At 51.8% G+C, this 17,760-nt stretch overlaps 1 protein-coding gene across 5 annotated transcripts in view; it reads right to left on the minus strand.

Moving 5' to 3' along the window:
• Positions 1-17,760, minus strand: part of Myo7a (myosin VIIA) — a 70,288-nt gene that overhangs the window by 47,848 nt on the left and 4,680 nt on the right. For 2 of the 5 annotated variants that reach the window (XM_006229744.5, NM_153473.2), the window contains exons 3-6: positions 10,188-10,301; positions 5,720-5,872; positions 598-782; positions 48-169 (exon numbers count right to left, since the gene is read on the minus strand). In XM_006229744.5, coding sequence (XP_006229806.1) covers positions 48-169; positions 598-782; positions 5,720-5,872; positions 10,188-10,301 — 574 coding nt within the window. Of the gene's footprint in view, positions 1-47; positions 170-597; positions 783-5,719; positions 5,873-10,187; positions 10,302-13,091; positions 15,122-15,149; positions 16,269-17,760 lie in introns of those variants that run through there. The other 3 variants (XM_006229742.5, NM_001414743.1, XM_039102474.2) reach the window with 3 other exon arrangements.

Below are 17,760 nucleotides of genomic sequence, written 5' to 3' on the forward strand. Positions count from 1 at the left end.
ATAGACCCAGTGCCAGCACCCAGCTCACCCTCAGAACCTGGCCTTACCTTCCAGGATCGGGGTGGCCTCCAGCACCTGCTGCTCGATCCATGAGTGCTGTCCACTGATAGCCGCCAGGAACTGCAGGATCAGCTTTGTGCTCTCTGTCTTGCCAGCTCCTGATTCCCCGCTGCAGAGGGTGGGAGAGACAGGAAAGTCCTCAGCCTTGGCTGTCACACTAGCCCTCAGGGACACAGGGCTCTGCCACACCCGCATCCCTACTGGTCAAGAATATGAAGCATGCGAACTGCTCAACTGGCATTTTGGCCTCTTCCCTTGCCCAAGAGAAAAGAAGACAGATTTCAGCTGACCATCACTTAATAGGAACCCCCAGGAAACAATGTTAACCTCAAAAGCTAGCCTGAGCCTTTGTAGTGTTAAGAGAAAAGAAATGTAAAATCTGGACTGTGGGGGTGACTCCATACACTAAGACATAGCACAGAGAGCACAGCCAGCCCCTGGGGAGCCCCATGGCAGTGTAACCGTGGAACAATTCCTAGTGTGTTAGCAGGACAGCAGAAGTGGGGCTCTCACTGGGGGTGAGGCTGGACTACCTACCTGATGATACAGCACTGGTCCCGGTTGTTGCGTTTCATGTTGAAGTAGCAATTGTCGGCAATGGCAAAGATGTGGGGGGGCATCTCCCCTATCTTCTTGTTGGTATACTGGCGGATGTGCTCTGACGAGTAGATGGACAGCAGCTGGTAGGGGTTCACGGCCACCAGGATGGAACCCGTGTATGTCTGTAAGCAGCAAGGGAGAGCAGCTCGCACTGTCTGGTGGGTGTGGGAAGGTGCCTGCCCTGTGCAGCTCTGGAGTCCACAGACACGGTAGGAGTCAATGGGGGGTCTCAGACTGGCTTTTGGTCTGGCTCAGAGACATTTGGTGAAAGGACGAGGGGACAGCAAGAGGTCCCTAAGACTGGATGGCATTGTCTTATCTGTACTATGGGTGAAACGGAACTGTTCTTGTGAAAATGAAAGATGGTGTGTTTTCAGATTCAAAGCACAAAGCAGAGACAATTCAAAGGTTGGCTCTTTCCTTTGGTCCCAATCTCTGTACCTAAGACTTTTAGAACAAAATTTAAAAACTGGACCATGTTCTGAGGGGAGACTGGGATGGCAGGAAGCTATGAATGGTCCAAGTCATGAAGAGCAGAGGGCTGGGGCTGGAATGTGGTACAGAAGGAGCCGGGATTTGGGGTTTGGATGGTGACTTTCTCTGTAGCTCCACTCAGGGCAGAGTGGCTACTGTGCCCATGGATGGAGCATGGGGACCTGAGGCTGCCTGCTCGTGCCTGTCTCAGTTTGGGGACCTCAGGCTGTATGAGAGCAGGGGCAAGATGTACTGCCAAGATGGATCCTGTCACACAGAGAAGCGTCAGGAGAGTATGGGTTTACTCCTCCCTCCTCCTCCCTCCTCCCTCCTCCCTCTTCCCCCCTCCCCTCCCTCCTCCCTCCTCCCTCCTCCTTCTTCCCCCCTCCCCCACCCTCCTCCTTCTTCCCTCCTCCCTCTTCCCCCCTCCCCCTCCCCTTCCCCCCTCCCCCCTCCCTCCTCCCTCCTCCCTCTCCCCCCCTCCCTCTCCCCCCTCCCCCCTCCTTCCTCCCCCCCTCCCCCCTCCCTCCTCCCCCCTCCCTTCTCCCCCCTCCCTCCAAGTTAGAAAAGGTCAGGCCTCACTTGTTGTTGGTGATAGATGTTTTGATGTCTCGGGCCTAGAAAGACTGGAGACAGATGCGTCTGCACAGGGAAGGTGGCAGCCTTGGCTGTCCCTCCAACTTCTACCACCTTCCCAGGACTCAGTGCATGACACCAGAGCATCCACATTCCCCAGCAGCTCAGCCCAGTATGACATGCAGGGAAGTCAGCTGTGGTACCCAGCCCAGGCCCGGGAAGCAACGCAGAGAAGCACTCATTAAGCCAAGAGACCCCATTTCTTGACTCTTCCAAGCACTGCAGTCAGGAACACCTAAGACTAGCTTTTACAGCTCAGCTCAGTGCCAAGAGCCCCGACAGGAAAAGAAATGAAGCAAGGAGACCAAAAGGAGTAGCCCAGCCAAGAGGAGTAGCCCAGCCAAGCCAACAAGCCTCCCAGGGGCTGCTACTCAGCCACCCTCCACAGCTGATATGTTACAAAGTAACCGGTAGAGAGACAACTAGTCAAAGTAACCGGTAGAGAGACAACTAGTCAAAGTAACTGGTAGAGAGACAACTAGTCAATGGGAAAAGAGACCACAAAGACATCTCCACGAGCCTGGGCCTAGGCTAAACAATTGGGTGGGAACCCTGTGGCCACCTTCTGTTACACACCACCCCACACAACTGTGGAATATAGCTGACTCTGATCTCCAGATGGGAAACACATCCCCACCGGAGAGACAGCCTCAAGGAACATTGCTTTGGCCAGCCTCAGTCTGCTTATTTGTGAAAGGGGGTGCTCCCTGCCCACTCCCACAGCCACTGCAGAGACAAAGGTGCCACCCTTGGTGGGTACCAGAGGCATAAGAGCCACCTTATTTCCTTCTTAAGTCTTGCTCAAGAATGTGACACTGTCACCAACACAGGGCAGAGGCTGGCTCCATAAAGTCACTCCGCAGCCCCTCCCCCAGCATTGGTGCTCCAAGGAACCTCTGCATCCTCCAGTGCGGGGACTGGGGAAAGGAGCTGGACCGCCACAGAGAACAGGAGTATGAAAGGCCATGACATTTGGGGGGATCTGCTGGAGAAAGGTCATCCTGGCAATAATAAAAGACTGATATCTGTTACTATTTCAGACCCAATGATCCAGCCTAAAGTCACCCTAAAAGGCCCAATGGCAGGGAAGTGACTGAAAGAAATATGGAGATGCTACAACACCCCAAGACCTCCTGGTGCTGTGGACGTGCCTTCTTATTCCACTACTGCCCCAGGGCCCTTTCCATTCTGCATGTAACTCCAGGGACTCATGGGTACAAGATCCCTCAGTGTCCTACCTCCTGGAGGTCACCACATGATGGCCACTCGGCCTCCAGTACCATCCATCACGCCGTTCACCAGGTGAGCCCTCCACTCCTTGCTCCCTGTTACCAGCCTACCATCCAGCTGGCCTCCCTGGCATGGGCCACCAGATCCTTACTGTTCCCCATCTGGTTTCTCTGTCTGGCTCCTGTCCCCACGATTGCTCCATCTCTCCTCCACTTGCAGCCTAGGTGGGCTTTCACTGTGTTGCCCTCTGCTGGGACCCATCCCTGCTTCCTACAACCTCAAGTCATGGTATACATCTCTCTAAAAGAGCCTTGTAACTCTTCATCTTGCAGACGAGGTGGGTGGCCACTGAACCTGAGGCCCAAAGCTCCTACTGGCCTGCTGCACCAGGCCACACTGCCCATGTCCTTCACCTGGCTGGTGTTGCTTTGCCATATGAAGCCAACTCCTTAAGAAAGTGGGGGTGCTGTGTGTGTCTCATTGCACCCAACATTTTGTCTGAAATACATTTTATTAGATGCTTGCTTGGTGACTCTGGTTCAAGACCTTTGTCTAACACATAATACAGGACACAGCAGCACTGTCCGTTACGTGACTACATGACTGGCAGCGATGGGCTGAGAGAGCAGCGTCTCCAATTATCTCCAGGGACTAGCAGAGAAGGGAGCTAAGAACACTCTGTCAGCACCCAGGGCCACACTAGCCACAGTACCAAAAATGAGGTCTAGAATGAGACTGGTGGGAAAGACAGAATACTGTGAATAGATATACTACTGTATGTGGAAAAAGAACCAAAGTTCACACATCTACGTACACACATGTAAAGGTATATACACATGTGTCCACACATGTGTGTTTGTCCCATACCCAAATGTATACACAAGTACTCATGATCAAACACATGTGTGTGCCTGTATATGTATACACACATACATGTACACACATACATGTGCACACATGCATACCATCTGAGTACACACAGTCTTTCCCTGCGAGCACAGTGAGGTAGGTCCCATTGCAATCAGCGAGAAGGAAATCTACAATTTATAGTACACATATCTGGTTAAAACTGAGCCATACCCATACATATACAGCCACCCAATTAGACAAGATGGATGAAGCAAAGACGTGCAGGCCGACAGGAACCGGATGTAGATCTCTCCTGAGAGACACAGCCAGAATACAGCAAATACAGAGGCGAATGCCAGCAGCAAACCACTGAACTGAGAATAGGACCCCCGTTGAAGGAATCAGAGAAAGAACTGGAAGAGCTCGAAGGGGCTCGAGACCCCATATGAACAACAATGCCAACCAACCAGAGCTTCCAGGGACTAAGCCACTACCCAAAGACTATACATGGACTGACCCTGGACTCTGACCTCATAGATAGCAATTAATATCCTAGTAAGAGCACCAGTGGAAGGGGAAGCCCTTGGTCCTGCTAAGACTGGACCCCCAGTGAACGTGATTGTTGGGGGGAGGGCAGTAATGGGGGGAGGATGGGGAGGGGAACACCCATATAGAATGGGGGGGACGGGTTAGGGGGATGTTGGCCTGGAAACCGGGAAAGGAAATAACAACCGAAATGTAAATAAGAAATACTCAAGTTAATAAAACAAAACAAAACAAAACTGAGTCTTAAAGGGCCAGCAAGACTGTTCCAGAGATTAAGGCTCTTACTGTGTAGGCCTGTGGGCCAGAGATTGAGGCCCAGAATCTGTGTAAAACCTTTAATGCAGGATCACGTAACTGTAATCCCAGCATTCCTACAGGAGAGTTGACTGGAAGCTCTCAAGCCTGCTAGCCTAGAGCATGCAGGACCATGACAAGAGAAACCCTACCTCAAAACACAGCGGGAGGAGAGAAATAGCCCCCAAAAGCTGTTCTCAGACTTCCACGTGTGGTAGCTTTAGCACACATGCCCCTGAGAACATACAATAAAGAGTTCATTTTTAAATGAACTATTTATTATTCAAAACAAGACCCTTTTCATTAGTAGGAGGACAATGCCAAGAAGATTCCTGGGGTCACAAATCTTTGCAGCTCCAGATATGAGGTCTGGCCACATCGCTTTCTAGGTAGACCTAGCCTGAATAAACTAAGCTTTCTGTTTTAATTTCTAATACCATGAATATCACTTTATGACCCAAATAAACAAAAGTCTTTGGCTCCCTCAATAATTGTAAAAGGTTTGGGGTTTGATGAAACCTCTGAAATGTCAACTTGCTAAGGGTCTCCCGGTGTGTGCCCTGCCTGGTATAAGCTGCCTTTGTCCCTGATGTCCCAGCTGGGTAAGACCAAATTTATTTGTTTCTCTATGGTAGCACTTTTCTGTATCCCACTAATCCATGTGGTGTTTCCATAGGGAACGTGAGCTGGCTGGTTCTAATGAGAGCCTGCGGTCCTTTTCCCTTCCCAAGGACACATGCTTCTTAGCTTGCCTCTACTAGTCTTGAGGCTTCAGGACAGTAGCCCCTGCTCCCTCACTGATAAAATGCTAAGCCTGTCTCTGAGCAACCCTGGCCTCTAGTTTCCAAGCCCATGAGGCCCATAAACCTGCAGTATAACAGCTACTGCCCCAAGCTTAGTTCTAAAGAGCCTAGAGTCTGGACACAAGAGGGGTGGAGCCTCAGGCGGAGCACCCCGGTGCAGAGCTGATGACGTCCCAGGAGCCGCGACCTCTGGGTGTAGCACAGGGGTAGCCATGGTTGGTACTCACGTAGATGAGATGGTCCCGGTAGCGAATGAGAAGGTTTCGAAGAATGCCTGCCTCGTTGAGATCCCCCAGGCGGATCATGTCCTCCACACCATGCACCGATGTGGGGTGCATTGGCTTGATGTGCGTGGCATTTTGAGGGGAAATCCAGTGTTCCTGCAGGGAACATAGCCCTTCCTGTCAGCTGCTGCTCCTGGGCCCAGACTGGGTCTGTGATCAGCTCTGACTGGCTTGAGTCTGGGGATTTTACTGGTCTCTGCTCATCAAGACAGTTCTCCTCCATAGACACATAAGGGGAGCAGGGGAAAGACTTTGCCCCACCAGTGGTCACCCCCACCAGTGGTTACCCCCACCAGTGGTTACTCCCACCAGTGGTTATCACTAAGGGGCTCAGGTTCCCTAGTCACTTTGAAAGATAGAGAGAAAGCACAGTAACTTGGATTGAAAGGGCTTGGCTTAAAATCCAGGGGTCAGTAAGCAATACATAAAAAATATGTTCAGAGAATTCTACAGAGATACTGTGGGCAAGTGCTGAGAACCACCTCTCCAGGGAAATAACTCTCCAGCAGAATCCTGAAGGAAGAGAAAATTTCTGTAAGAAATGAAAAGCAAAGGCCAGGCCTGGGTCCAGGAAAAACAACCCTTCCTGGGCTGTGTGGGTGTGACATGTGAGGGGTGGACAGGGGCAGTAGCAATGGGCATCTGGCCCCAGAATGGCCTTCACAAGCTTGAATGGTAACGTATATGGAGCTGGGGTGGGGAGACTTTCTGGACCTGTGAGCTGAGGTAGGAACTGCAATAGTCTCTCTCTCTCTCTCTCTCTCTCTCTCTCTCTCTCTCTCTCTCTCTCTCTCTCTCTGTCTGTCTCTCTCTCTCTCTCTCTCTCTCTCTCTATCTCACACACACACACACACACACACACACACACACACACACACACACACACAAGCCACACAAGCGCGCTCTTTCCTGCAATGGTCCCTACAGCCACTAGATGGCAGACCAGGGCATCTAGGAAGTTCTTGAACTCTTCCGTCTGAAGACTACAGCCTCAATTTCCTGGGATTGCAGGGGTCAAAAGCCTTTTCACATCACCACACTCTGACCTGTGGTCCCTGCTAAGGCCCTAGCCCACCCACACTCACTTTCCCTCACCTTGAGCCAGAAAGAAACATAGTGTAACATAATTTCTGCCGGTAGAAGGAACCTCTCTGCTCCCAGCTTCCTAAACCCAGAGGTTTGTTAATAGATGTAACACACCTGTCAAGACCCCCCCTCCAAACACACACACACTTATTTCCTCCAGCTGTTCTTAGATGTCATCAGCTCCAACGGGAGTTCCTAGCAGGAATCTAGCTTCAGTCCCAGGCTGCCCCTGACAGATCTGGTCACATGACTTTGGTCATCCCACTCTCTAATGGCTGCCACCATGGCAGCTACACTCTCATCCACACTTTTCCTCTCCTCGGGCCTTAGCTCAGCCCCTGCTTCTAGGGGTGAAGAGGTAGCTTACCCGCCTACTCAGAAGGGGCAGGGCAGGGCAGGGCCAGCCAGAGCCCTGCTCCAGCTTCCCTAACATTCCATGGCAGTCCAGCAGGAAAACTTAATCCAATCCAGGCCCTCACACAGCCATTCCCAACGCACAAGGGGCCCAGCAGTGACGTCAAGGACCTGCTACACTTTCAGTGCCATGTGGAACATTCCTCTCTCCCAAACACTCTGATAAACGCTGATCCATTTGGAAAATTCCCTTCCCCTGCCCCTAGCCCCTGCGTGGGACCAGAGCACAGGGCCTCTGGGCAGCTCGATACTGTTCTTCGCCCCTCCCTTTGGTCCACAATTCCTTCCAAAATAGGTCAGTCAGAGCTACTGTGGGCAGATACTGAAGACCATCGACCCAAGGAGGAAGCATTTAAGCTGAGACCTTAGAGAAGAGAAAGTTCCTGTAAGAAGTGAGGACAGAAGGCCAGGCTGAGAGACCAGCAAAAAAAGCCCTTCCCAGACAGTGTGGGCGTGGCATGTAAGGGGTTGGCAGGGGCAGTTGCAATGGGAATCCAGCCCCACCAGGGTGTCTTTCACAGGCCTGGCTGGTGAACTCTGTGGAGCTGGGGGAGGGGAGACAGGACAGAGGCCAAGCAATTTACACCACCTTCCTGGGCCTCCAGGGCCTCATCCACAAACAGCAAAGACAATGGTGCCTCCGCCTTGGGGAGGGGAAAGTTATCTCCTCTGGAGAATCCTGTCAGGTGTGCAGGTCACTGGGGCCTGGGATACACTCAGCCACGTATGGGCTGGACACCCTGAGCCACCAGGTTATAAAGACCACAAGTGTTCTCTTCAGAACACACAACGGAGAAGTGGGACCTGGGTTCACAGTGGCAGTCAGACTCAGTGTGAAATGAATGACCAGGTTAAGAAACAACTCCACCTCCTATGTGGGAGGACACCCTGCTGAGGGCAGCAGCTCTCTGGTCAAGGTCCACAGCCCACAGCAGAGGCCAAAGAGTAACAAGCGTAGTAGTGGAGCATTGGTCCTGAAGGACAGAGTGACAGAGACAGAGAAACTGACAAGAAGTGTCTAAAGTCTGACAGAGACGGAAAAAGGCAGAGACACAGAAGAAAGACAGAGAAGAAGGTGGGGAGAGAGGGAGAGACAGCAGGGCACAGAGGAATATCACAGACAGTTCTGAAGACTGGGGACACATCTGGGAAAGAACTGTCTGGGGAAGGGACCAGGCGTTCTGCTGAGGAAGGGTGAGGTCTGCTGGCAGGCATGGGAGTGCATTTTGCAAAGGCAGGAAGACCAGAGAGCTTCCTGGTTCTGCAGTGTTCTCCAAAGAGCCTTTCTGAGCACTCTGTTGAGCCCTGCTGAAGCAGAGGTGACTGCCCTGCTCTCAGGCCACTGTGTCTGTGAAAGGACTGTGGAGGGCGATGGCCTAAAGTGTTGAGGAAGGAAATAGCAAAGAGGGTCCCAAGGCCTCAGCTTCCATAATTGTCCGAATCCTATGTTCCTAGCCAGTCTCACCGCCCCCCTACAACTTTCTCCCCTCCCCCGAAGTCCTCTCTCTTAGGCTTCGGTGGAGGGGTGTGCAGGATGGGAGGGGACCTTCAGGATCCAGTGACACAGAGTTACAGGATACCATCTGACATGCAACCTGATCCAGGTGAAACTGTACCCTCAGGTAGAGTCCCTTCTCCCCATCCTTAGAGCTAGGGAGCTTCACCAGCCTGTCAGCTGCCAGCCCACCCTGCCCAGCAGCTCCCTATGACTCAGTCACATAACAGCTTCCCTGCACAGTGAACTAGAGCCTCAGAAAGAAGGGAAGGGCTCTCTGGCCTCAAGCCCAGGGCCAAGTCTCTCTCCTACAACTGGAGTCTGGAGTTGCTGCTGAGATGCTGGCGGCAGGAATGCACCCAGAAGCAGCGGTCCTAAATTCTAATCCCAGCACCACTGCTTGTGAACTTTGTGACTCACAGTCACCCGATGGGGTCACAGTTATTGTCTGCCCTGACTTTCCCAGATGTCTTGAGAATCCAGACAGAAGTTAAGGTCAAGAGTCCTGAGGGGTGGCCTAGGAATATCAGTGATTCCCTGCCCTAGGCCCACAGCTCCTGTTCCTGCCTCCCTTGTCCCGACAGGACGTGTACTCTTTTTTCCCTCTCGGCTTTCTCCAGACCAAGAGACTAAGACAGGAACCCAGGCTAGGCTGTCCCTAGAGCCAGGCACAGCACTGGTCACAATCCCAATTATGGCAAATAGGAGCTTTCTGGGTCTCTTATGTGTCCACTATACTACATTCCAATGCTCTTCACTGCATCTATGTCCCCCATGCACAAAGACATACATGTGCACACATGCATACACATATGCATGCACGTGCACATACAGCCACATGCAAAGGCACATACACATGCTGTGAACTTATGCATGGTCCTCACATAGACCACACGCCTCCCTAGGGGGACACACCCCTTTCCTTTGATCTTTGTCCCCTTCCTCAAGGCTGCATCATCACGATCTACCAAGCTTGCACTTCTGGGTCTTTTCCCATGAGACTGATTCTCTGAGGGCGATGTGGATGATGAATTCCACGGGCCAATAGGGCTAAGCCCAGTATGCCTAGATGGACACCAACTATACTGAGGTGTTCAACATATGCAGGCTCCCATGGGAATCTCGTTAAAGAGGAAACCGAGGCTTAGAAGGAAGGAACCTGACCCTGAAGCTCTACTGAGCCAGGCCAAGGAGCTTCCCCAACGTAGCATACCCAGCCTTCAACCCTATGTCCCAGAATGGCCTGAGGTTTTGGAAATGTGTGAATAGGAAGCTCTCTTGTAGAAGCAGAGGAGGAAGGGTCGTATTCATGGCATGCGTCGTGCGTGCGTGCGCATGCGCGTGCGGTTGGACACTTCCTGGTCCCCTGTCACTGCAGCCTTCCCAAGTCGCATTGGAGGAGAGATGGTTACTCACATTGCCTTCATCATCCACCACCTGGATCTGCCCAGACTCACAGAGCTTTACCATGGCCCCGATGGGCACATCGAACTCCTGGCCCGACTTCAGGTCCATCCACACGTAGTCCCCCTGTAGGCAGAAGATCCTGACGTTGAGCCTGGAAAGCACACTCAGAGGCTCTCTCTGGAATCTGACAGGAGGGAGGGGTGAGGGAGCCCTTGTTTTCTGGGAGCCTCGGGGTGGCCATGCCTAAGGTTGGGGTCTAATATCTTCAATGCCTCTTCTGTAAGCCAGGTCCCCTCACCTTCAGGTGAGTGAGCTTAGGCTCAGGAAGAGGAGCAGCTGACAGTATGGGAGGGCAACCTCAACCCATGTGAGGCTGTGCAGATCACGGCCTCTGGATATACAGGCACCTGACAGACTAGAGACTAAGGCAGGCACACTAAGTTACGTTCTATTTGCCCTAAAGGGAGACACAGGGATCACCAGGCTGTGCAAACATTGAAGGCTCCATCAGATCACCCTAGCAATGGGTTCCTGTGCGCCCACTGCTCTCTGCTGAGCCTGGGGCACAAGGATACATGGACTCCTGTTTGTGAGGAGAGCCAAGACCTCGAACATGGTGAGGAGCATTTTCCTGTTTTCCGCAGCATCCAGGACAAAGCTTGACACTTAACTCAGGTAGCTGAATTTAGAGAGCTGGACTGAGAACAACTCTATTCCCTCCTGATTTAGTCAACAAACATGTATTGGGCAGCCACTGAATACAAAGCTCTTCCCAGAATCCCTGTGGACCCTGGTGAGCAGAGCAGAAGGGAGAAACCCAAAGTGACAGAGAATGGCACTCCAAGTTGGCAGCCAGTGAACCACACAGTGGAGGAGACTTCTGCACTGAGATCTGAAGGGTTAAAAAGCAGCCAGGTAGGGAAAGGTCATCAGGAACAGCATGAACAAAGGCCCCGAGGCAGGGGGGAGCATTCAGGAGGCAGTTATGGAGAGGACAGAGGGCCTGGGGTCCAGGACACAAAGGTCCTTGGTGGCCTTGAAATAAAATATCTGCTTGTAGTCCAATCTTAATGTTTTTTTTTAACTGTGTTCTTTTGGGAGGGGCTCCCAAGCTCTCCTGGAGTGTGGGAGAACTTAGCATCTTAACAAGCGTATAATTTCAGATCAAGTACGGTTGGAAATAGAATCACCTGGTAAACTGGCACATTGCATGGCCTAGTGGGAAGAGCTCAGGGCCTGGAGTCAGGAGCCAGGGTCCTAGGCCCTGCTTGCTGACCCCTGAACCTCAGTGTCCTTCCCTCCCAGTATGGGGGAGGGCTTGGTGTAGTTCTTTCAGCCTCACTCTCCCACCAGAATTACAGTGGGCCATGGCTTGCTCGTGTGAATGGAAGTTAGTGCATGCCAGAGACAAGCTAGTCAGTCCCGCCCTGGTCCTGCTTGATCCCAGACAGGTAAGAAAAATGACCAGGCCCAGAGGATGGGAGAGTTCGTGTTCACTGTCCCCTTTGCTTCCAACTTAACCCCTCCAACTGCTTGACAGACACCTTCAGCACCTAGGTCACCTGTGTGCACTCACACAGCTACATAGCAGTGACTTTCCCTGCCCTCGGCTTCCTCAGCCCTGGTAGGGAGCATTGAGTTTGCACTCTGAGAGAGATCCATGTGCAGGTTGCCTGTCCTTGGCAGAGGAAGCAGGAAGAGATGGGAAGGTTCAAGTCATGGCAGGAATGGGCACCAGGTCCACAGGGCCCTGTGAACCACACATAGGGGTTGGGTTTCCTCCTAAGCGTGACATGAGGCCACCCACACCCAGAAAATGGCATGATTATCACTTTCTTTCTTGAGACAGTCGCATGTAAGCTGGCCACAAATTTGGCCAAGGATGACTACTCTCCCACTAGAGAGCTGAGGTTGCAGGCATGACATGCAATATCTGGTTTACAAAGTTGGGATTGAACCCAGAGCTTTGTCCACTCTAGACAAGCTCTTACCACCACCATCCCCCAAACTACACCCCCAGTTCCCCGGGGGTTTCACTTTGACAACTCCCTTCTGGCAGCTGAGTGGATAATAGACCCCCCTGCTGATCTCACAGGCCAGCACCACACTATCTCACGCAGGGCTAGGCCCAGCCCCTCACCCAGGCCCAGCCTGGCTCAGGAAAGACCTCAGTGAGAGAGAAGGTGGGGGGAGCGTGGGTGGATGTGAGCATGTGTGTGGTGTGAGTGTACATGAGGGCATGTGACTGTGTGTGAGGGACAGGCATGTGACTGTGGGGGGGGGGAGCTGCTGAGCGGTGGGGGTGGTGTGGATAGAGAGAGTGAGCACAAAGTAGAAACTTCAAATAGTGATATGGTTCCAAGGTAGAAAACTTACCCAAGACACAAAGGCTATAGAAAGGTTCTATCTTCAATGCCACAAAGGAGAAAGGCAGGAAGGAGGGAAAAAAGGAGGGAGAAAGGGAGGGAAGGAGGAAGGGAGGGAAGAAGAAATAGAAATGATTTCTGCCTGCTGGCCCATGTGCTGGATGACTGCTTTACAGAAGTCCCAGAACCTTCCAGAACTTTAGATGTTCCTCTGAAATAAACTACTGTATTAACCTCCACGATATACCCTCATGTGGAGAGTCCCCTGTTTCTCAGAGATTAAAACAGCCCTGTTGTCACCCAGCCAGAAGCTGAGAAACCCCAAGCCCCAGGTCTTTCCCCACATTCCAGAGGTTTTATCCCTGAGCAAGACAGGCTGGGGCTCTTGGCTGAATGACACCCAGCCCTAAAGACAAGGTGCAAACCTAGACTGAACAGCTGAGAGCCAGGTCCCTGACTCACCGATGACTCCAGGCCCGGCACAGGGCCTGGCACACAAGGATGATATATCCCACTGAAAGAACATAGGAAAACCAAATTAAGATACCTCGTGTGAGCCAGGAAGAGAGGCTCAGAGAGGGAGACGGAGGTGCTCATAACATACAGCAAACAGAAATGACTCTTCTAGCTTCAGCTCGTCCCCAGGAGGTAGATCATATTCCCAAGGCACATAGGACACAAAACATCTCATTTATAGGTGAAGAAACTAAGACCCAAGAAGAAAAGGGAACTTGAGGCATTCTCTCATCATACTGCTCACCAAGGCTGGCAGATGCAAGGGAAGAAGGAGGAAGCCATGAAGGGCCCCAAGTCCCAGCCTGTGGCCAGACTCAGGCCACCATACTGCCCAAAAACCATGCTGTGAAAGGCACCTCTCTAGGGATCTCACCTTGCAGTGAAGATCCCATTTGAGACATGGCAAATGCTTTGGTGGGGGCTGTGTAACTTGGGCCAACTCACAGCTCTTCCATTGTCAAGTGAATCCAGGACCAGCCCCTTCCAGGCCCAGGCCCCCAGCTGCTATGCAGACCCAGCCACCAGGGCGGACTCATTGTCCTCAAGCACACTCCCAATCCCCAGTTGCTAGCTAGCATTTGCAGTGAGCACAGTAGTCAAGAGTCATGGGTCCCAATTTCAGTTCTGCCCCTGGTGCTGTGTGCCTGGGGCGTAATTTTTCCAGACCTCATTTTTCAGCAGTCTTGGAAGGGAAGGAGTCAGTGTATCTGAAAACTTGAGGCCCAGAGGGGAAAAAAATGCCACCTGTGCCTGCTGTCTGCCCTAATTCTAGACTTGGGGTCACATCACATCAGTACCAACCCACAGTCCTCAGCCGCCTCCTGCCTCTTCCAACCTCTGTGAAACCACAGGAGCCTCAATTAGAACATGGCCCTTCACTCATTTTTCTACCCACTGTGGGCCATTTCATAGGCGGGGAGGTGACCAATGTATTGCCATAGAAGCAGGAAAGGTGGCGAATTACTAGCCTTTGTTGAGAGAGGGGACTCTAGGATGCCCTGTTATGTGCCTCGCGGTGCTCCCTGAGCTGGACACCAGTAAAAGCTGGGAATTCTATTCTTAACTTGGTCCAGCTAGTCTGTCCCTCCCCCATGGCATCCTTGGTTTTCCAGATGGCAAAACCTTCAGACCCTGGGATGTGTGCCTTCGGCCAAGTTCACACCAAAGTCCCTAGTCCCTTGCAGCATCCTAGGGCTGGCTGCAGTCTCCCGTGCACTTCTAGCTCCTGCCTCCCACTTGGCGTCTGACCACCAGGGGAGTTGAGGCTCAAGTAAGTGAGCCTTCCCCTCCCAGCCCCGGGGCTCACCGGCAGGACCGCGAAGGTCTTGAGCGCTTGGTTCAAGTTTCGCACCAGAGCCCACTTGCCAGGCGGAGGGGCGGGTGCTTCGCCTAGGTCAGCAGGGCTTTTGGGGGACTCCATGGTGCGCTGGGTCTGGTGGCCTCACGACAGGACGCAGGCTCCTAATTCACCTAATCCCGCGCACCACCCTCTCGGGAACCCTAAACCCAGCCATCTGCCAGGGGCCCATGGCAACGGCGGCTTAGGTGACGCCCGTGGGCCTAGAGAGGAAGGGGCACTGCGCCGCTGCGACCCCTCCCACTGAGGGACCTTGACAACCCCAGATTCCCAGGGCGCTTCTCTGAAACCGCAGCCGCAGCCGGGAAATGAGCTCCAGGAACCTCAGCTTGGCTGCAGTGTTGGAGAAAATCGGTCTGTTTTTTTACAGGAGGAGCACAAGTAAACTTAGAAAAGTTTTAGGACTACAGAGAAGGGTGGTTCCCAGGCCACCTCTGGGGAGTGGAAGACGGTAGATAAAATAAAATAAAATTCGGGGGGCCTCTCTCCAGCCACCAGATCCATTGTCTGCCCTCCCCACTGTGCTCTTCCAGACAGAGGAATAGCACAGAGGGCGTTAAAAGCTGGTAAAATGAATGAATGAACAAATGAACCAGGGAGGCATCTTCAGGGGAACTTGAGCTTGTCTGATCCTCCTCCCCCAAACCCTGGGGTCAACTATGGGTGGTCTGGTGTCTCAGAGGCTCCCTGGCTTCCCCAGGAGCCCCAGTCACCAAGATGGTTTAGGCTTACCTTGTAGGAGCTTGGCAGAGCTTCTGTGTTCTTGTATCCAAACAAGATGAGGTACCAGGCTCCAGCCGATGCAGAGCCCTGAGCCAGAGGCCACTGTCCATCCATGATGCCCTCTAGCCTCCTGCTCCACCCTTCCAGCCTGTCTGCTTCTCTGCCCTCCTCTCTTCTAACCTCTTTTCTCTTTTTTCTTCTCTTATCCATTTCATACAACCCTTCTGGTCTGGAACCCTAGAAACCCAACTGCTCCTTTAGAAAACACCAGCGGGGAGCAGGGGCTGGGAAGAATGGGAGAACCAGGAGGATACTCAGAAGCCACAGGCAGCTCAGGGCAGTCAGGCCAGACCAGCACCTCCTTCTACCCACACAACCCAGTCTCTGCCTCAGGGGCTCAGGACCTCACCATCCTACTCTAGGCACCGTCCTGCAGCCACCAACCCTTTCCACACTCAAGGACCCTGTTCTTATAAGGGTACCTCCCCGGGCCTGCCTGCCCATGAAAGCCACAGAATGCAGGGGAGGAGCCAGCATGGAGTCTGGGCATTTTCCAACTGTCCATACAGAACCAAGGGTGGGGCAGGGCACAGAGGGTCCTTTTAACACATCATGTCCTTGAGCTCTCAGCCTGGTGGGACGAGATTCAGATAAGCGAGAACCACCAGATAAGGGTCAGCGCTGCCTTCAAATCTGCTCTATGGACTCTGGAGCCAGTTTAGATTCCATCCCACTTGGCCACAAGCTGTGTTCTTCGGACAAACTCCTTAACCTGGGGTACATATGTTTCCTCATCTGCCTATGATGAGGAAACCCCCAAAGAGGGGTTTGTGGACTCATGGGTGTTGTGAACAAATCCTGTGTGCTTGGTGGCTCCTAATAGGTGAGAGACTCTTAGGCCTCCTCGAGGAAGGGAAAAGGTGCTCTAGATAGAGAGAGAGAGAGAGCACAAAGAGATGCCAAGGACAGGGGAAAAGACAGACAAGGGATCTGGTGGCTGGAGAGAGCCCCCACCCCCACCAGAGGCCCAACAGGGTGCTGGGAGGTTGTCTCTGCAGGTGACACTAGAAAAACAGGTCTGAGGTTGGGAATTTAGCTCAGTGGTAGAGCACTTGCCTAGCAAGCTCAAGGCCCTGGGTTCAGTCCCCAGCTCCGAAAAGAAAAAAAAAGAAAGAAAGAAAGAAAGAAAGAAAGAAAGAAAGAAAGAAAGAAAAAGAAAAACAGGTCTGCTTGTGAGACAGAGAGAGAGGCAGAAGCTGCAAGAGAGAGGTGACTCCTTGTATGCTAAGAGTCTTTACTATGTGTAAAGACTTCCTCTTCTGAAACCATGGGGGGCTGAAGACAGGAAGAGGGTGTTCTTCAAATGTTAAAAATCAAGGTATGGTAGCACAGGCTATAACACCAAAGACGCAGAGGCAAGAGGATTGGGAGTTCGAGCCTGGTCTATGCTGCACCATGAGTTCAAGGATGGCTTGAGCGACATAGCAAGAGTCACTCAAGAAAAAATTAAATTAAATATAAGTTTTAAAAGCCAGGCAGTGGCTTTTAAATCCTTTAATCCCAGTACTTGGGAGGCAGAGGCAGGTGGATCTCTGTAAATTCAAGGCTAGCCTGGTCTACATAGCACTATTGTACTTTGGTGTGTAACCCCCCACCCCCCGCCCCTGTGATTGGAAATAGAAAAAGCAGTGGTAACTCTATGTTAATAGGTTTGACACACAGTATGTAAAGATGTAAACTGTGAAAGTGGAAAACGTGGATCTTCAGAGGTGCATGTCTCATATACCATCGAAGTTATTTTGGTCTTTATATTGTTATACATTTAAGATCTTATTTGTAACCCTAAGAGAAGCCATAAAGAGAAAAAAAAACCTTTAGAAGTTTTTTTAAACAATGTTTATTTTTAAGAATTTGTTTGTATTTATGTGTCTGTGTGTCTGTGTGTCTGTGTGTACGTATGCCAGATGTGTGAGTGCACGGGCTGGGTTCCCTGGAGCTAGCTCCTAGCTGGTGTGAGCTAGCTACCTACCGTGGGTGGGTGTCGGTGTCGGACCTGAATTTCAGGCCTCTGGGAGAGCAGCAAGCACTCTTAACTGCTGAGCCATCCTTCCTGCCTTTAAAGTTACACACACACACACACACACACACACACACACACACACACACACACACAAAGAAAAACTCATAAATAGAAGGACTTGAAACAGGAATCAAAATAGAAAATTAGAAAAAAAAGACAATTAAACACAAAAGATATCACTGATGAAAGAATTGGAGACATTACAAAATGTCTAAAGAGAAAATAGCCCAGCAGCAGAGGCCTTAGCAGGGACCTGAGGATATAGCTCAATTGGCTGAGTGCTTGCCTAGCATGAAGCCCAGCACTATATAAACCAGTCATGGTGCATGCCTTTAACCATAGCGCCGGGAAAGTGGGAACAATAGGACCAGAAATTCAGTCATTCATGGCTATAGGCAAGTTGGAGGCTAACCTTGGATAAGTGAGCCTGGTCTCAGCAAGTCAAGTCCTGACCAGTAGATAAATGTGCACCAACTGAAAGGAGGAACTTGACAGAACAGATAAGAACACAGGATTCTACCAAGGGCTGCCTGCACGAGA

This window comes from Rattus norvegicus, chromosome 1 (assembly GCF_036323735.1).
Source record: "Rattus norvegicus strain BN/NHsdMcwi chromosome 1, GRCr8, whole genome shotgun sequence".
NCBI lineage: Eukaryota > Metazoa > Chordata > Mammalia > Rodentia > Muridae > Rattus > Rattus norvegicus.